The sequence below is a fragment of the Argiope bruennichi genome, chromosome X2 (assembly GCF_947563725.1).
Source record: "Argiope bruennichi chromosome X2, qqArgBrue1.1, whole genome shotgun sequence".
NCBI classification, from domain to species: domain Eukaryota; kingdom Metazoa; phylum Arthropoda; class Arachnida; order Araneae; family Araneidae; genus Argiope; species Argiope bruennichi.
The window spans coordinates 17,782,043-17,803,538 of NC_079163.1; the positions used below are offsets into that span (position 1 = coordinate 17,782,043).

The 21,496-nt window shown below is 29.3% G+C and overlaps 1 protein-coding gene across 1 annotated transcript; it reads right to left on the reverse strand.

Moving 5' to 3' along the window:
* Positions 1-453: 453 nt before the first annotated feature.
* LOC129959650 (glycine receptor subunit alpha-2-like) lies at positions 454-18,972 on the reverse strand. The gene is made up of 7 exons (XM_056072537.1): positions 18,725-18,972; positions 14,415-14,497; positions 13,116-13,247; positions 4,661-4,711; positions 3,354-3,583; positions 1,878-2,009; positions 454-792 (listed from the first exon to the last, which is right to left on the reverse strand). The coding sequence occupies exons 1-7, from the start codon at positions 18,892-18,894 to the stop codon at positions 541-543; spliced, it is 1,050 nt and encodes a 349-aa protein (XP_055928512.1). The 5' UTR covers positions 18,895-18,972; the 3' UTR covers positions 454-540.
* Positions 18,973-21,496: the final 2,524 nt, after the last annotated feature.

Sequence of the window (21,496 nt, forward strand, 5' to 3'; positions counted from 1 at the left end):
TACATTTTCATTTTAAAACAGAAGGGAAAACCTATTTAGTAAAAAAAATCTTTTTGAATTATTTTTCACAAATAAATTTTCCACTTAGATCTTCTAAGTGATGAAATGAAAGTTGGATAGTAATTTTCATACATCTTGTGTAATACAAAACATTTTCTGCCTGTCTGTTTTCAATCTTCCTTTTCCTTTATTTCTTCAGCGACACATCTAGTCAACTGGAAAGCATTCCTTCTGGATCTTGGCTCATTACAGTTTAAACCAGAAAAATATAATGCCTTAATTTTGATTGAAATCAAATTTTTAACCACATATGCTACGAGTATAGGTGCGTCATGTTTCCACAATAAAATATTCACAATTAAGATCAGGACAATGTAAATGATTTTAATTTTCAGATTTTGCAAAGCAACATAATTATTAATTGCAGAAAACTGATGCTTTTTAGTACGCAGTTTGAAAACCAAGTGAATCCTTCTCCTTGCATTTTTTTTATCAGATGCATATGGGAAAGGATAAAAAAAAATGGTTAGAAGTAAAAATTCATCGGCTTAGAAGTATTGGCCAGTAAAAAGTATTAAACAATAAAAAGGCCAGTGGGAACAAAAATCGTGAAGATTTATCAATGGTGTGAGCCCAGTCTCTGCATGTATGAATAGGTTGCACTGGAGAAGCAGGAAAATCAGGCGAACCATAAAAACTGCGTTTCCTCACAGATAGTTCCTGCCATGAGGTTTGAAGTTGATTTGGTGGGACTAATTTCAAACTCGAAAATCTAACGTGGTTATTTGATTCCTAGAAAATAGAGAAAAATGTATAACCAATTGTGTATCAATCAAAATACATTTTAACAGTTCAAACTAATCAAATCTATTATAAGTAAAATTTCTTTATACGGTAACAAACAGATTTTTAACGGCGTGAATTTTTCAGTAATAAGCAAAAGATAAAAATGAAATTGGAAAAATTTGTTCCTCTACTTGAGTAACAAATATATATCTGTAAAGTCATTGATTTTTGAGACTTTAAGCACTGGGAGTACTGTTCTTTTTTTGTACGGTTCTCATACAAGATGTCAAGGAGTTTTGCTTCAAAATAGATTCTGCTATTTAAGACGGAAGAATAAGCGTCGACGCATCAGTGAAAAGAAATCAAAGCGTGAGCGACGACATAAATGTAATTATTATTTGTGGCATAGCTTTTTATATTCTAGGTTTTATATTGATCAACGTTACTTACATCATAAGTGAATTTTCTACAAACAAGATCTGTAGGAATCTTGGAGTAAAACTTTGTATCTCTTTCAACAATGTTTGCTAATAATAGCTTATAAGACTGCAGAATATTACTCATTAATTAATAAGTATTAATTAACTTCAAATCATTAATAATTATTCATTTTGAAAAAAAGTCTTTCCTAAATGGGAAAGATTTAAAAACAAAATTAACAAACTGGCAACGTCTTAAAATACAGACAACAGTCAGTCATAGCGGATAATTCACGAACGGGTTCATGAAGATGAAAGCAATCAGGGGTATTTTAAAACTCACACAAGAAAAAATTAACTAATTACTTCAATAATATTGATCTTTATTTATACTGATACTTAAGTGATTTTTAAAAATATATTCAATAGCATAAATCTACAAAAACATATGGCCAGAATAATGGCAAGTAAATCGTTCATAGCATTCCTCAACCGATTGGACTCCGACAAGTGACACAAAATAGACACATTTGCTTAATTTTATTTATTTAAACTTATGAAACAAGAATTTTGAAAATTTTGAAGGATACTTTTATTACTATTCCAATGTTTAAAAAAATATTCTTCAAAGTAATTGCAAATAGCTAAAAAAATCTGCAAATTGGTACTTACTAAAGACAAAGCTTCAGTATTCCTTTTGGATTCTTTTCTTTCTTGCTGTTTATCGATGTAAATAAGAATCGTGAATTCCAACAGACTTGCAAATACAAAACACATGCAGGTTACCATCCAAATATCTACTCTCTGAAAAAAGATAAATATTTTCTTAGCATTAATGCTTTTTGATTCTTAGATAAATTATGGCTTCGAAATAGCTACGCAGCTATGATGATAATTTTTTTTCTGTAAATGAAAAATTGAGATTTTGTAAAACAGATTTTTGATGCTTGTCGTTCGCATATGAAGGATCCATGATATGTGGATACCTCATTTAATGTTTCTTATAACACATTAAAAATTATTATTACTTTTATTATTTTTATCAACAGAGAATAAAATAAACTTAATTGAAATACAGTGTAACGCAAATTGCAGCTTGTAAATACAGTTCACAATGCGGGATGTAAAATAAAGCTGAGGCCATTTTCTCATTTCTTTATCATGATTTAGATGAAATATGTACTTCACCAATATCCAATGATGTAATTTCATATTGAATGATAATATAATAAATATAAGAATGGCTGAAAGGATAATCAAATAACTCCTATGAATCCCAAGAACACAAGTCAAGTTTGACAGGAAGTTAATATAATGATGTAGGAATTGCCGCTGTTGTAGATTCAATAGCTAATTAAGTTATCTGGAATGTATTCCTGTTTAAGATAAGAGTAAAAAGATGATAAGCATTTTTTTATTGTTCAATATTTCATACTTTTAAACGGTATGAAGATAATGTTAAAAAATTGTGAAGAAGCTATTCTATACAAAATGTCGAAAATACCGATGTTTCTTAACCTTTAAGCCTTGAAATACTCCTACTATACGATTTGACCATATGCTTAGAGAGGCAGGGACGTCGTGAAGCTGATCAAATAAGTACAATAGTGGTAACAGCATTTGGAGTATCACAAATTGTGATTACCAGGCTGAGGAATCGCTTTCATGAGACCGACACAGTGCGAAGAAGTCAAAGACAGGGTCGCCATCTGTCGCAATATCAAGAGATGACTGCTCCTTGACTTTTCTGGTTAGAACAAACTAGCGCAATTTGGGAATACAAGAAATACAAAAGAACTGCAAAAACAGTTTCTTGCTACCATTCCATCTATATGCCCCTAAACCATGCGAAACAAGCTGGACTACATACTCTACGAACAATGGTATGTACTCAGTTTCCTATTTTTGTTTAGTAATCATATTAATAAAAAAGAAGACGCTTTTTCTGTCACTTCATTTTTCTCTTAAATGTTTACCAATTTTTGTGAGAAGCGCAGAAATTTCATTTAAATTATTTTTTAATTAAGTTATTAAGTAATTTCCACCATAATGAAAACATCAACATCATTCATACATCCAAATCAAATTTTTCACATAAAATGTCGCTAAAATCTCATGTTAAAATCCTTCAAAAAGAAATGAACTTACATGAATGTACGAGAGAGGAGGCAAATCCCTTCTAATACTTGAAAACTGTGTAATGAGAGCCAGGAGACTTGTTACACAAAGAGTAATTCTTCCCGCTGTGGCATCCGAACCAAGCCAAAATGATAACCAGGACAACATGACGATGAGAGCACTCGGTGTGAAAACTTGGATCAAGTGATGGGCCAAGTCACGTTCAAATGTCAGATTCACGTATAACGTCGAATAAGTCACTGAAATAAAACAATAAACTTAAAAGCATTGTTTTTCGTTCAACCATTTTGCAAAATGGATCAACTGTAAATGAATATTTTAGAAATGTTCATGTTTTTGAATTGAGACTAATGAAAACCATTCGAAACATGATACTCCTTCCTCTACATAAAAATTAGGTCTATTAAAAATGCAAAAAAAAAAAAAAAAAAAAAAAAACCACACCCTCTTTTCAATTATCAGTTTTTTAAATGTCTGAAAATCCATAGAAAAACTTCTATTACTTCTTCATATGAGGAAATGCAATTTCAGTTAAAAAAATAATAAATCACAAAAGCTTAAATTTAAAGGGAAAGAGTGATGAATAAGTACATGAATTTATTCTAAGGGAAAAATATCCTTTTCATGTAAACTGAGTGATGTGCAATTTTATATGACACAGATCAAGAATCATCGGGTGATTGTAGAAATTACATATCACGAATAGTTTCTGCGCCATTCTTAAATAAAATAAAACATATCTCCTTTCTCGTTTTTTAACTCTTTCACTGTCCATTTTTTTTCTCTCATGAAATTGATTCAAGAATTCAGGAGCTCAAGAGTTTAAGTTTTGAATTTAATGCCATTTTTAATTCTATGAATACTGAATACTATAGTTAAAGCTATTTTTGGTTGACTATTTCTATTTGATAGAAATAATTAATCTTCAACAATTCGCTTGTAATTTCAGCAGATTTTTTAAATCCGATTATATATATTTTTAACAATGTTATGCGAAATGAGTATAATCAGAATTAAACAATGCAGCCACTAGTTACGTAATTTCGTACAAGTAATTCAAAAAATATGATACGAAATAGATAAAATATTTCTATTGCAATATTTTTCATCTTTTTTAATAAAAATTTAACCTTTTGTCCCATTTAGGTTATTATTCAAAATTTTGGAATTTTTATCACACCAACTTTATCACTGCCGACAGAAAATAAAATAGAAAAAAAGGGAAAACACTTTCTGTATTGCAATTCCCATTTGAAATTATTTTTACAATTCTAAACAGTTTCCTGCGAGCTAAAATGTAATAAATTACTCCTGACCTATTATGCTAAATATTTTGGGATGATAATACAAGAGGTTCGCACGTAATTCTAATAGGTGAAAGTTACTTCACAGAACGCGTTTATCACTGATAAGGTGAAGTGTTTGTTTTAAGATGAAAGAGCCGTTTCTCAGAAGTTGAATTCACTATCGTCGGAGACTTATTGTGCTTGAAATGGTAAATATTGAAAGAGAAATAGAGATAACAAAAAGGTAACTAAATGTGTGTCTGATCTCAAAAGATTATGAAATGAAAACGCGTGTCTAAATATCCGAATATGAATGTAAAGTGTATACAGAGTTATCGGTAGAGTCCTTCTAAGCCCATTATTTTCAAAACGACGTCTCGTATAGCCAGGGAAGTAACGAGTACCCGAGTAGTGATTATGCTGAATTTATTGAGAGGGTTACGGTGGTTTTGGATTCGAAATAAGGAAGTTACAAAAAATAACTCAAAATATAAAAATCAGCCAAAATCCAGTTAGTCCAGTTAGTAAAATATACGCTATACCATATTAAAAACAGAGGGAAAAGGTCACAGGGATTTATCAGTAAAATTGGAAGATATATTTGTGGTTAAATTTATAAAGTTTCCATGACTTAAAAAAGTTTCATCCTAAAATTGATAAATATATTGCCTCACCCCGGAATGCGTTCTTTAGCTTTTTTTCTAATTATTTCTGCTTATTTTCTTCGTTACTTAAATTTCACTTCGCCGTTGCTGAACTCGAAAAAACTGTATGATAACACTAGAGAATACAAAATAATCCAAACAGTCTGGATAATATAGCTTTCAATTTCAACCCTTTTTCAAGTCACAGAAAGCTCATAATTTAACAGTTTTACAGATAACTGCATGAAAGTTTTCCCTTTGTTTTTGTTAGAATATAACGTACATTTTTCTAATGGACTTTTGGCCAATCTCCTTTATTTTTTGAAAATTCCTCTTTTTTGCTGCTACGGACCCTGTAACCTGTCTCAATAAATTCAGCATAATCACTTTTCTATGGGTACAAGTTCCTTCCCAGACTATACGAGACATCGTTTGAATTCAAAAGGCTTAAAAGGACTTTACAGATCACCCTTTCAGAATTTTTTTTTAAAATTTATTATTTATACTTTTTAAAAAAAAAATTTCCAGTTTGAAATATACTAAGATAATAAAAGAATTATCTTTGTCATTTTTTGAGGGAATTTTAAGGTATTTGTGTTCCTTTGCCTGATGGCATATGCTGCTAAATTGTGTTGACTTTATAAAATAAATTTTCTTAATATTTTTTCATCTGATACAAATAAAAAACTGTATTTAGCAATCAATAAGCTATAGCATTGAAAGCTATTCATTAATTTTTGGTATAGATAAAATATATAGAAAATACAATTAGCTATGTTACTTTTATGAAAATAATAAAAATAATTTAATAGAACTAAATATTTTAGAAGAAAAGGAATGATCCTTCTTCTGCTAATATAGTCTTGAATGTGGCCAAATTGATTTTTTAAGTATTACATCGAAATGAAATTATCAAAATCTCCCAAAACAGGAATTCATGAAACAAACTTATCCAACAAAAAGAGTAAAATTAAACATGATTTTATTAATTTCAAATGTATTACTTCCTTATCGAACATCAAAATTTGACATCATTTGAAGTAAAATTCATTTCCAAACTGTCTCGTCATTCTAGAAACTGTCTCATCCTCCACTTCATATCTTTGTTTCATTATACATAGATGAAATGATTCTTAACAATACCATTGCTCCCAGTTTGAAAAATAAATTAAAATGATCGTTTTAAAATCGTATAATGGTTTTAATGTACCATGGTTAATATGCTAGATATTAAAAAAAATTCCTTGGTGTTAGTAGCTTTAAAGGAGCGTGTTTGTTGTTGTAGATCTTACTATGAATATTATTGAAGTGAAACTGATAACATTAGATCGCATTCATTTCGACATTTCTACAAACGTGCATATGCTTATACGCAGTTGGGAAGATAAATTTTCTTGAAGTCGAATCAAATGACGTAAGTGAGATGCAATAATACCCTAGAAGATAACGATATCATTAGAATTTCGGAGCAAAACATACAGGTGGTTTAATCAGTTAGACTATCTTCCAGAAGATAAGAAACAAAAAGGAGATGTTCAGGATTTTGATGATTCATATTCTTGTCACATTTTTGCACCTTTAGGGGATGACGGATAGTACAAGGCATTTCTGCAAAGTAATGATTTAGGGTTGTGAAATTTTTTATGCACATAAGCTAGGATATAAATATGTCAAAAATCTTTTTAAAAATTCTTTGAAATAAAATGTATTATTTTTAAAAAATTAAAAAAATTATAGCTTTAAAGAGTTTAAAATATTTCAGGCGAAGTAAATTTTAACTTTTTTCTCTTTCTTTCATAGAAAAAACTCATTTAGAACGAAACTGGCTATTATTTTGTAATTACATTGAAAAGTCAACCCTTTAGAAATACTTTTATGTGCACGAACTGAGTTTCCTTAAGAATTTTATGCTTTTCTGAACTGAAATAGTCTTTTAACTATCGAAAAAAAAACTAGAAATATAATACGCATATTCAGTTGAATTTTAATGTTTAACAGGAGTCTTTATTATCATTTTTATGAAATTTAATCTAAAATTAAGATACCTGGAACATGTCAAAAACATTTGAACTTGAAAGAAACATTGCTTTGAGGAAAATCATTAAAATATACTTAACCTTCTGAATTCTTTAAATAATCATTTTTATCTATTTTATAATACTGTTTTAATTACGTGGAATAATATGTTTTGGAAATGAAATACTAAGAAATCTCATATTTTTTTTTTTTTTGCTTTTTTTTAAAGTTTACCGTCCCTTGAATGATAAACACTTCAGAACTTTATCATCATTTGTTGTTTAGAAAGCTGTATATTCATTTTTAAATTGAATCATACTCTCTAGCGAATTTGGTCTAAGCTCTGAAGAGGACATTCTACTTCTGCTATCAACTGAATATAATACCATCAGTGCACATATAGGCATTTTCAATCGCAATAACTTTACAAGTTCACGAATTTGTTTTTAATTCGTAAGGAGATTGTAATAACAAATAAATTATTCCTTTAAATGACAATCAGTTGGATTTTGAAACGGAACAAAATTACTTATTAAATTTAGTGAGGTATTATTAGTCATAACATTCTATAACTATTGAGGTTGTTAGTTTGTTTTATTTCTTAGTTTTAATGTTCCTGTTTCTTAAAATGGACAAAGATTATAGGGAAAGAACCTAGTATTTTAAATCTGGTTCTAGATCAAGAGAATATCTGAGCTGGTATCTCGTTGCTCGTTCTAATAAGAATATTTCATCTGCGAAAACAGCTTTAACGGACATCACGAACATATTCATAGTAAATCTGAGATGGAATCGATTCTGTCAACTTCTCTGATTTCAAAACCTGCCAGAGTTCGTTAAACATGATTATTTGTTAAAAAATTTATATAAATGTTCAATAATGAAGTTCTAAATAAAACACATGATGATAAAATAATATTTATTTTTAATTAAATTTTTATTTATAAAAAAACTTTTCATGTAGTATATTTTATATTTATTTTACCGTTTTCAGTTTTAAAAGTGAAAGGATTTTGTTTTGTTTTGCAAGTGAAAACTTAAAGACGACTTTTTAATTACGAAATTTAATAATATTTCAGGTTATAAAACCGTTTTATTCAGTTTCGGTTTTTAGAAGAATTTGTTTAGTTATGATAATAATCCAAAGATGGCAGCAGGAGTCATCTTAATATTTACAATTACTACTCTAAAGTTTCACGTAAAAACTAATTTTTTTTTTTTTTTTCAATTATGTTCTTCTGCCAGCTCACAGTAGATAGCATAATCTTTTTTTTTCTTTTTCTTTAAAAAGGTGTTGAAATGGTGGAACATAAATAAATGAGTGTTTGGAAGACTGTTTACTTATTTTTCATGTTTTATTACTTTTCCCTTTTTTTATTTTTTCATTCTTAAATGATGGAAAATACTAAAAAACTAAGGAAATTATTTTAAAACGTAACTAAGTAAATAAAGAAAAGGAAGAATAAAAATACTCAATTAATTAATGAGATATAAGTGAACCGAAAAAACTGCGATTGACTGAAGAACTGAGTGAGCTCGATGCATTCAGGGCGCCATCTAGTCTACATTTACTGCACTAAAGTTTATTTCGGCCCATGCAATGCGAAATCTTTTCGACTGCTAAGTAATTAAGTCGAACTTAGTCTAAAATTGGTTGTTTTGAATGAAATATTAACATTTATTTCAAAAAAATTTCCAAAGAATGAGAGGGGCAAGAATATATATTTTTATAGCTATTTATAATAAGAATTTTTTTTTTAAATTTTTTCTTTGCTACGAAGTTTTGCGACATATTTTTATACATTAAATATTCTTTTAATTTGGATGAATCTCAGTATTACGGAAGTTAAATTTTTTTTTTAAAAATAGGATGGTATAAAAACTAGAATTTAACTAAGAAAAGTTTGAAAATACAATAAAATTTAGAGCAAAGTTTGTATAAAAATTAGAGAACATATTTTGCAAGGCTTGCCTTCAGTTTTCAATTATCTCTTTGCTAGACCACGGAGACATCACGAATCTCAACCTTAAAAGTCTTCTTGTAGTTTTTAAACAGGACTTAAGTTTGTACCACCGCTCAATTTAAAATGAGATTTTCTTTTAAATACGGAATAAAATCAAATGAATTTTCTTGGAAAAAAAATTAGATTTTATTTATAAGGTTTTCTAAATGATATGTTTTTCTAAAATATATTTTCAAGTTTAGATGTAGGTTTTACCATTCGAAATATGATTGCCCTTTTTCTTTGATATAGAGCCTCCAAATTTAGCATATATTTTTGATGGTGATAATGAGTATCTTGGAGCATTTTTTAATAGAAATTTTAAAGAAGAATTTTAGTCAATTAAAATATACGAGTTTTTAACGTTTTCTTAAGATAATTACTGAACATATTGTTGCGCTAAACTGATTTTTTAGCAGTTTTAAAATTCTAATAATTGTCTTCTAATAATATCAAGTTAGTTTCCATATTTAGTATTTTTTTGATAATGAGTATCTTGGAGCATTTTTTTAATATAAATTTTAAAGAAGAATTTTAATCAATTAAAATATACGAATTTTTGACGTTTTCTTAAGATACTTACCGAAAATATTGTTGCACTAAACTGATTTTTTTAGCAGTTTTAAAATTCTAATAATTGTCTTGTTAATAATATCAATTTAGTTTCCACATTTAGTATTTTTTTTCTGATTTCTGACAATTAAAAATAATTTTTGCAATTTATTCAAAATGTTTTCGTAGCTGAATCAGACATTCAATAGCGTGATTTTCTTCCATTTTTGAAAGCTGACGAAGGCAGACTCTACTTTTCACCTGCCCATTTCATTTGAGGAAAATTACCGTACCGCGAAAGACAACATGTAATTTGAAGATTACCTACACAATTATTTTTTAGTGGTACTATGAAGTTGTGGGTCTTAAATTTATTAGGATGGTTCGTGTACACAATAAAAATAACAGGTTTAGGACTATTAAAATAACACTGTTTTACTGTCTATTAGAATGGGATGCTTACGACTACTTTGTTGACTAAATTATGAACATCAAGTTACGCGTAAGAAAGATATCTGAAATTAAACACGACAAATATTACATGCGTATCAACCGGTCGCCAAAGGAGGCTTTGTAAATAAGCGAGGCCTTAATAGTCCCTCAGTGTTACTTATATTTGTATTTTATGCATAAAAACTGAAAAAGATTTATCACTTCAGATTTTAGGCATATTTCAGTATATTTGGCAACATCATGGCATTTATATTATGGCATATTTTTTATTAATCAATGGTATATATGTAATTAATTAGTTAATGCAATATTTTATTATGGCATATGTTGTATTTGTCTATGGAAGCAAATCGAATATGCATTCTGTAGGGATTTCCGTAGAACGATAGGACCCAAACTGTTATGCAGACTTACAATTATTTTTATACGAACCACACTCTAAATTTCATTCGTTCCGTTCTTTTTGGTTTAAACTATAGTTTTCGTATACACATTATAGACAGAAATTTTATTAATTTAGAGATTTGGTCCAAGCTTCGATAAAGATCCGCAATTTTGGTACACAGACAATGTGGCAAACTGTATTCGTGTCGCTCTTTCCGTTTTTGACTTCTTTATGTTTATGAACACAAATAGACAAACATTGGTGTATTATTCCAAGAATGTGTTTCTTGAAATCAGTCTGTTCTGAAATGTGGAATCTCATTAAAATCTCGAGAAGGAATATTTTAATCGTTATAATACTTTGCTTATTTCGCAGAGAGGAAAATCAATAAAATTCCCAATACTATGATTATAATAAATTGTGGGTATTAAAAGAAAAAAAAAAATTGATGTTTACAAAAAAAAAAAAAAAATTAATAATGGAAAAAATATTTGCAAAACTTTTGACAACATTTGTGATAGAATGATACCATATTTGTTAATAATAGATTTGGATCGATAGGCTCAGCAATTTTTTTAAGATTCTGAAAGCAAAACAAATCTTTATAAAAATTGCTTGCATGAAGGCAATTTACATAGACATCTTTCAATGCCAGTTTTTTTTACCATTAATAACAGTTAGGAAAATTATCTAGTTTGAAATAATTATTGAGTAAACCCTATTAATCATTGCGCACAAATTCAAAATTTTAAATAAACTATTAAAATTAAATTCATTCTCATCCTTTATTGACAAATCCTTTATTTTCTTATCCCCCCTCCCAATTTTTTGATAGTGATACACTTTTTTGGAAGAAAATAGTAATGATTAGAAAAAAAAATCATAAGGTCCCACCTTATATGGAGAGATTCTGTAACTAGATAACTAAAAATCTGCAACATTTCAGTTAAGTGCTAAGAAATGTGTAGTTAAGGTGAGTATATAATATGATGGCACTGAGTGGCTGTTGTAGACTATAGTTACGCCTTAATTCTATTTTTCAAAAAAAAAAAAAAAAAAAAAAACACACACACACAATTTACTTAAAATAATAATAATAATGGAAAAGAAAGCCGATGTTTTCTTGAAACTATTGATTTGTAGTTACCAAGATGCAGTGTTAACTCTCCCGAATAACAATGAATTTACTTGTTGCAGGCATTTGAATTTTTTTCAGTGGTACTCAGCACTACTTGTACAGCATGATTCATCTCATTTACACAATGATGTATGCAGATATTCAACTGTTCATAATCCTGCCAGACATACCAAAAATATATACGTTCTGTACAGTGAACGAGATATAAACAGAAGATTATAATGTTTCTTTGGCCGTTCTTTCGTTTTCCTATTGGATGATAGATTTTTAATAACCTAAAGGCTGAAGCATCTGTTAAAGCGGAGCTCATTGAGGATGTGACAATGATTACAATGTCTTCTTCCCGCCGAGGTAAGGTAATTAAGTACTTCTCATGTAGCCGAGGATCAAATCAAACCGCCATTAGAGCGAGTAAGATGAAATTTTGCTATTCTAGTAAAGATGATTAATCTGCGATCCAAACTGGAAACTTGTGAGAAAAACTCTCTGTACCGTTAACGGTGAATTCTGAATTTAACGATCCAGCTTGTTTGTCGCAACATGTTATTGCAATAAACCAGATGTAAATACAACTAATTTATTTAAAAAAAATTGAAATGAAATATTTTACAATAAATTTTTCATATAAGTAGCTGGAACTTGATTCAAGTACTTCACAATTACTGTAAAAAAGATTTTGATAGAGGATTCTGTTGCTATTAGCGATAGGCGAGGATCGAACTCGCAACCTTATGGTTCATAGCCGAGTAACATGACCACAAGACAAAAGAAATTTCTCATGCCTCGTACCTGTTATCTGGCAAATAAAGCGTCACCACATTACTCCCCCTCTAGTGCGTCGGAGGTGAGACGAACGATATTTTGTCCTGTTTTTGTTGTTATTAGTGGTGATATTGGCTGTTGCGCCTCATCCATTTTTTTTTATTGGCTGATTATTTATCAGCTTCATTTTTTTGGCTGATTATTTATCAGCTTTATTTTTTATTTATTGGCTGATTATTTATCAGCTTCATTTTTTTAATTTATTGGCTGATTATTTATCAGCTTTTTATTTATTTATTTCTGGTAGAGGGCACCACAACAGTTGTATGAAGGTTTGCGTACATCACGTCCGGGTCACCAATGTTGCTATTAGCGATAGGCGAGGATCGAACTCGCAACCTTATGGTTCATAGCTGAGCAACATGACCACAAGATAAAAGAAATTTCTTATGTCTCGTACCTGTTATCTGGCTTATAAAGCGTCACCACAATTCCTAGAATGAAAGAAACTATAAATATAAAGTGAACTTACTATTAAGCATATGTATCTCTGATTTTCCTTTACTTATTGCAACACGATGTCTCAGCATTCTCATTTCAGGATTAACAGGTGGAGGTCCATCCTGATCCCAAAGGTACACAACCATTTCTTTTGGATAAGAAACTGGAAAACAAACAAGCAAACCTTAAGTTCGTCCATAAATTATGATTTGAATCAAGTTATGCTCATGTGACGCGCATCAAATGCGCAGCTTATTTTTTTTAGAATACACTATGCATTTTTAATGGAACTGCGCACGTAATCGAACATTATCATATCAGTATATTCAGAGGACAAAACGTCAAAGTACATTGTATAATAACGTGCAATTAAATGTGTGTTTTTCCATGAGAAGATACGTTTGCCATGTTACCGTTACGTTTACTGTATTGAGATATCATTATTATAAATACCTTGTTCATCTCGAATATTTACAATAAGATAAATATTTCAAATGATTAGTAAAGAATAAAGGAATGCTGGAAATAGTTTTAAACTGTTGATCAAGTAAGATTTCTCTTGGTATGAAAATTTATATGGATGGCATTTTTTTTATGATTGATAGGGATTACGTGTAGCATTTTAATTTCGCTGTTGTATTTGAAATCCGTTTTTAATGATATTACTTTTAGGAAAGTTTATTTTATGGTCATTATGAAATATCCTGTCAGTACTGTATTTAAGTACTCGTCGGTTTTTCAAGTCATGTATTACGATTCTGTCATACATTATACGATTGCAGAATAAATTTTTATTTTACTGTTTGGCGGGTAATACAAATACAGAATTTTTTCAAGAAATAAATGAAGACTAGCAAATTTACTTTGTTTTGTGTACTGACAACATACATCTGTACGAAATTCTATTGTCTCCCTATTATGCTTGGCATTTTCTGTATTTCTATAAGACAGACATACAATATCAGCACAAGTGACTAAAGCTCCAAAGGGCTGTAAATAAATGTTAACTTGTGGTGGAAATGATATTTTTCGAAATAACATTTTTCTATTCAAAATTGAAAATTGTAAGAAAAATTATGTTTTTAATTATTTAATGAAACTGAATTGCAAATTAAAAAAAAAAGTAGAAAAAATGAAACTCATTATGTTCTCGAGTGATTAGAAAAATAAACGAAATCTTCATTCTCAAAAGTATACTATAAAATGTTTTCTATTTTCATATAAGGCTGCAATTAGATATATGAATCTGCAACTGAATATAAACACAACTTTCGAATATCAAAAAAATCTTTTGACTTGATTTTCAATTCAATAGTCAAAGTCTACTTACAGCTTCTTAAATTAAAAGGACATACTTGAACATCTACTGGGTAATGCTTGAAATCCATTTGACAAGACAAAATAGCGGCTAATCTGAAAATAATGAAAACGTTTTATGTTATTTAAAATTCACTTAATTAAAGCTATATAAAACCAAATAAATTTCTGCAAAAAACATAAAGTTTGAAATAGTTTAAAACAGCTGTGTTTTTCTGTGATGACGATATGCTATTTTTGATTGCAAGTGACGTGGTGATGATTTACAAGAATTTCCTTTACTTGAAATAATTACTCATTTCTCAGAGTCGATGTCGTAGCAAGGACACATGGTACCTGCTGTAATCTATACTTATATAAAGCTCAATGTGTGTGTGTGTTGGCGCTCTACAGGACAGACCGTTGGACCTACAGCTACCAAATTTGGTACATGTATACCTTGGAGGTCGAGAATGTACACCTGGGATCCCTTTTTTTTGAATTTATAATTATAATTTTAATTATTAATTAAAAACTAACTTTCCCGCCATAAAAATCTTTTCATTTTCCCCACCGCCAAATGAGTAAGGCTTCAGTTCTTTCCCACTCTAATGAGGCTAGGCTTAAGATTTTTCGGCCAATTATTTCAAACGGTTCTGTTTATTTTCTTAATGTTTGATGCATTTAAAATTAAACATAGTTAATTAATCGATCTTTCAGATTCATTCTGAAGTAATTTTGAATTAAAATAAAACAGAATAAAGGACATTAAAAATTTCTAATCCGCATAGCGTTACCCCAACTGGCGTAACAAAACTCACGCATTTGCGTTACCGTAACTGGCGTTGAAAATTCACGCATGCGTATTGTGTTCCGATTGTTGACAATTATTATCAACTGATGCAGAGTTGATTTAAATTATTTTTAGGTTCGTTGTATGCTTTTGTAATGTTATATGTTTTTTTTTGTATATGCTTATAGTTTTAAGCACATCGTTTTTTAAGTATTTTTTTAAAAACCTGTCTTCAACTGATTATTTTAAACTATTCGTTTTATTTTCTTAGTGTTTGATGCATTTAAAATTAAACATTGTTAATGAATCGATCTGCTCATGATGAATCTGAGAAAGTTTATTAACAAATTCTTGAGATATTACATAGGTTAAGAAAGATATTCTTTAGTGCCCATAAAGTTTAAACGCTCAGTGACTCTATATTCAGTAATCATATTATAAAAAAATGCTTTGTTTCAGTAAAAAATATTATTATATTAATTGCAGATTAATCCTTTCTACTTTAATTTAAAGCATGAATTCTACGGGAGCTAACAGAAAATTAGAGAGATACATATTACGTTATGACTGAAGGACTTTATAATATTAGGAATGAATTATATAACAATCAAAATTTGAAGTTTTAAAATATTTTGATGAAGAAGCTATTAAAGTAGGAATTGCATAAAATATTTAATTATTAAAATTTTAACGAACATTAAGATTGGCGAACCGGCTTGTCACCAAGGGCGGCTAGTATATTATAATTTTGCCCTTTGTTCCGTTAAAATTTATGAGGTGAAATAATGGCGCGTATATTTTTCTTTCCGGCTCTTATCAATAGAAATCTCCTTTAAAGAATAAGTTTTAGCCTGGAATAGAGACGTGAAATCGTAGTGAGTGCTTTCACATTGTGAAAGATCTCGCACCTGAAGGAGAAGGATTCTAATTACAATATCTATAGATCGTGAGCTACTTATGTATTAAGCAAACTATTTGTAGGGTCTTATTCAACAGGTAGATTTTCAGAATCTGTGAGTCAAATTGACTCCAGGTATGAATTAAATTAAATACAATAAAAATTCCAGTTTCTTAGGTTTTTCAACAGAATTTTTACTAAAAAAGTAATTTCAAACAGGAAATAGAATCACAAAAGAATGTTATCTTGAAACCGACTCACGAAATTCTCTCAAGTTGTATTCTGTGTACGATAAACAATTTGTCAATAGTTTTTTTAAACTGAAAATTGTATTAAATTTATATAAAAATGAATTTTAATAAATAATTTTTATGTTTAATTTTTGTGTTCACAAAATACCCTAACATTTAAAAAAATGGACTTATTGTATAGCAAGAGTCAAGTTGAAGAGATGTTTCCAGTAAAGAGCCATAAGAGTGACATCTTCTTTCCAGAATTAAAAGAAATAATAAGTTTTTGCTTTTACCCCTGCAAGTTAAACAAAATCTTGCGTCGGTGGATTCATTATACATATTATAAATAATAAATTGAAGCTTGAAAGCGAAAGAATTTAGAAAATCAATATAAAGTATATGTTTTTTGAATCGTGGATTATAGGTTACTGCATTGTTTCTTTTAAAAATATGGAAATAATCCAAGTTTTTAATTTAATTTTTAAAGAATTTAATATGTATTTTTAAGTTGGAAAAATTATTCATTTGGCCCCTGAAATATCATTTACATAAAAGGGAATGCATTTATTTTGCCAATGAAATTGAATAAAGCTGTTATTAGCTACAAACAGTGGGTAAAATTTTTAGAACTAATTTACTCTTTGCATTCTTACAAGAAATACAGATCTGGTGATTCAAAGATGATATTCTGCCTGAACTTAGTCTGAAGTATTGAGCATTATTTACCAAAAACACTCAACGGACAATTATTTATTTTAATGAACAGTTCGATTTTTAAGACGATCACAAGAAAACCGAAAACACGATCTGACTAATTCATCAATCAGAAGAGAAAATAGCTTAATCATATCGTTATTCAATAACTTTTTCATGCTTTTTTAGATTTTCATTCATATTTTCTAGAAAGTCATAATTTGTATGATTAATTTTTTCGCGTTATTAGCGCACTATTAAGATCCCGTAAGATTGCCGAGCTAAGCGTTAAAAAAGACGCCCTCTTAATTTTCGTTTCTTTCGAATCGTTTATAAAAAAATACATTTTAAATTCAAGACCGGCTAAGCTTTTTAACACATCAAAGCTCTATTATGTTCTCCAAACCAATCTCAAAAGCTTTTGAGCCCTAGGGAGTAATAACTTTTATTATGAAGGTAAGCACTTTTTTCGTCAATCAAAAGCTCTCTAGAAGGAGAATTATTTGATGTCACACGTTGTTCATAAAAGAAACCTTCGAAATTTTCTTTTCTAATACGAGAGGAATTAATAACAGAAAATAGAATTATCATCGAGGAATAAAGCAGAATATGATATAATGATGAGGAAATGTCATAAAAGTTAAATGTTTTTTCCTATGCAGCATTAAAAGGAATGTCCGATTTTGGCAAGTGGAGTTACACACGAATCTCCAATTATCCGAATGTATTTTGGAAGGAAAAATAAACGAAAATTGTCAAAACAGAGTAAATAATAATAAAAGTGGTTCCTTTTTTTAACTGTAAGAAATGGTTAGGTCCGCAAATGGTGAGTCATTACGTTGACGTATCACATATGTATCATAATTGATTTAATACATATATATGCATATAATGGAAGTTCATAATTTTGTGTCATTTAATGCTGGTATTTGCTTTCTGAATCTAATGTTTGTTAAACTAAGTTTCGAGAATTAAATTTTTCTCTTTGTTTTAAATTAATTTTTTTTTCTTTTTTCTACGCCTTTTTCACTTTATATTTGAGTTTTATCTCTATTTATCTGAATGAACCTGATTTCAATTTAATTAGGATAATTGGAGTTCTATTGTATTTTCAAATATGGCATATATTTAAGATTTATCTTCTTGACAAAAACTTTGGTATTAAATTTGGGATTTTTAATTACTTTCCACACAGCGCATTCATTTTTTGTGGTGCGTTTCTTACATTATGTCTGATGAAAACGATGTATTCTTTTCAGGTCAAACTATACATATGTATGTTTAATTTTTACTTTTATTAAAATTCACGGTAATTACTTTAAGAAATGAGAGAGATATCTAAGATTGAAAGACACAAAAGAAAGATCTTGAATGCTTTCACTTCAAGTATTCGAAACGTTGTAGAGCGGTCTAAGGCTACCTGAAAGCATATTTTCTACCTACAGGAAAGGTTTTGCTCTAATTATGCCAAAATGAATTATAGAATGATAAGAAAATTGCAAGTCTAAACGCTTATAAAATGAGATGAAATTTTGATCGCGTTCTTAAAATAAATTTTGAAATTAAAATCGGTCTCATTAATTAGGTAATATCATAAATCTTACAGTCCGAGTTCTCAATAAAAATTTTTCAATGTCTCAGTGAGCTGCTAAGCACTTTATAACCCAATCTAATCAGATATCTTGAAAATAATTAATGATTTTCGGTTTCCGTTCGAAATCAAGTACCTGAGAGTATATTCGACAAAGCACTGTTGTCCAACGCTCTTGACAATGATAAAGCTGGTCGATGAATCCTTGGCTGGAGTTTCCACCACTTTGGAATTTCCAATGTAAGTATCGGGTAACCACATGCGCTTCACTTCCTTCGCATTAATGATTATGGATTTTTCTGACATTCTCTCGATGTAACCTCCCGTGGGAGTTACGAAGCTTTTCTCACTTCGATCGTCGAGCAGGGTCAAGCAGGTGTTGCGCGGGACAGACCAGCGATGTTTCAAAAAGAAATCTAAACGAAAATCCTGAAAAAAAAAGTATTTGACTGTTTCAGAAATATAGCGCGTCCAGTAAATTTCTATACATTTTCAATATTTTATTAAAAAAGCAAATGAACATATAAATCTGTGGAATCTATTACAAATGCAGATACTGAAATTTGTTTGCCTCATTTGCTGCATTTCTATATGGACAAAATTAGTTATAAGAAGCATATTAAGAAGGTGCTAAATTTCTCGCCATATAATGAGTAGCGTGGGTCATCAGCGGTGGTAATAGCATCAAGTGATCAGTGCTTCAAGTAATTAATATCTGATATCGCTTTTCGATAAAGGACATCGAACAATGATAAAACCTACTTATTCAATACCCTACTAAACGATACCTCTCCATGATGCTCAATGTGCCTTTTTTTAAAAGTATTATTGTTCTAGAACTTTATTACTTACCATTTAAAACTTACCGAGTTTTTCATCAATAACGTATTCGGAGAACATAAATAAAGTATGGTCACAAACTTTGAAAACGACTGAATATTTGGGATAAATTTGATTAACATGTCTTCCTAACAAACATTTAAATAATCTTTTGAAACAATAAAAAGAATGTGTAAATGTCTTACCCATAATAATTTTTATGGGTAATTAATTAATCACCCGTAATTAATTTTATGGGTAATTTAATTTCTTAAGAGTCATGTCATTTCAATGCCACTAAATCAAAGACATGATTTTATACATGATGATTAGGGATTGCAATACCGGTATACCGAATACCGGTATTTTGAGCCATTTGTACAATTTTGTAATACCGGTATTCACAAGTTTAAATACCGGTTTTTCGGTATTTACTAGAAATTTTTAAAATTGTTTCCACTATATGTTCAGGTATCACGAACATAGCAAAATAGTATACATTTTTGTTTTTATGTCTCCATAACGGGCGAAATTAATTAGTTAATTAATGGCTTAATTAATTGCTTAAATCTAAATTAGCGAAACAGGGATTATCCCTGAAAGAAAATATTGTATCCATAACGACTGATGGAGCAACAATTATGAAATAAGTTGGAAAGTGGATTGGTGCAAATCAGCAGTTGTGCTATGCACATGGAATTCAATTAGGAGTAATAGATGTGTTATACCAAAAAAATAACGAACAGAAGAATCCAAATACTGTGGATATAGAAATTTCGGATTCCAACTTTGAAAAGAGTAAGAGTGCGAGTGATATTGACAATGAAGATAATGACAATGTAATTGTTTAAGAAGATATTGCTAATGAGGATGAAATATTAACCTATCAAGAATTGCTTCCTATAATTTATAAAGTTCGAAAAATTGTTAAGATATTTAGACGTTCCCCTATAAAAAGGATATATTAACAAAATATATACTAACTGAAAATAAAACAGAATATATGTTAATATTAGATTCTAAAACGCGTTAGAACAGTTTACTCCTAACGATGGAACGATTTTTGAAACTGGGAAATCCAATAAAAAAAGCAATAATCGACTTAAACCTGTTAATTAATTTTTCAGATAGTAAATTCGACTTAATATTCAGAACTATATCAGCTCTACTTCCAATAAAACTGACTATTGAGGCATTATGTCGGAGATATTTTAATTTATTAACAGCTAATGCAACAATAAATTTCATGTTGCAGTCACTGAAAGAACAACACACATCACTATCTGAAGAATTATATATTACATTGAAAAATCTCACAGAAGAAAGGCATTCCGAAATAAAAAAATGTCTTATGGTATTTACATAATTATAATGATTTTAAAAATGAAAATGAAAAAGAAGAAAAGAAAATAACCAATTCAAATCTGATTAAGTTTAGAGTAAATTTTCTTAAAATTTTGTACCCACAAACCTATCCACATTCAGAAGAATTCGGTTCAATTATCGAAGATTATGATGTCATTACTGTCGATAGTGAAAAGGAATTGTCTCTTGAACAAAAATTAGAATTAGCGATAAATAAAATTTCAACGAACTAAAATACAATACAGAAATCAGCTATATCCAAAACCATCCGACGGGAAATCGATTTATTTGAGGATGAGGGATTTAGAGGTAAATACTTGGAAAAAACATATCGCGCATTGCTAACAGTACCACCAACTAGCGTAGATGCCGAAAGAGCGTTTTCGACAGCTGGTAATTTTTCCACAAAATTATTTTCAGGCTTAATGACAGTACAATTGATGCATTATGTTTTAAAGATCACATTTCAAAAATTTGTATTAGTAAAACAGACTGAATAGTGATATTTATAATTTTTTGTGATTTAAATAAATAAGATGTTCCTTTACTTTTTTGTGATTATATACTGTTATAATTTATAAGTTACAAATTATTTTTTGTGATATTTACACTCTCTAACAAAACTGGCAAATAAAACAAAGAAACACCTGTGTTTTCTTTCATTTTCTAAAATTTCTAATACCGGTATTAAGATTTAAAAAATACCGAATACCGGTATAGAAAT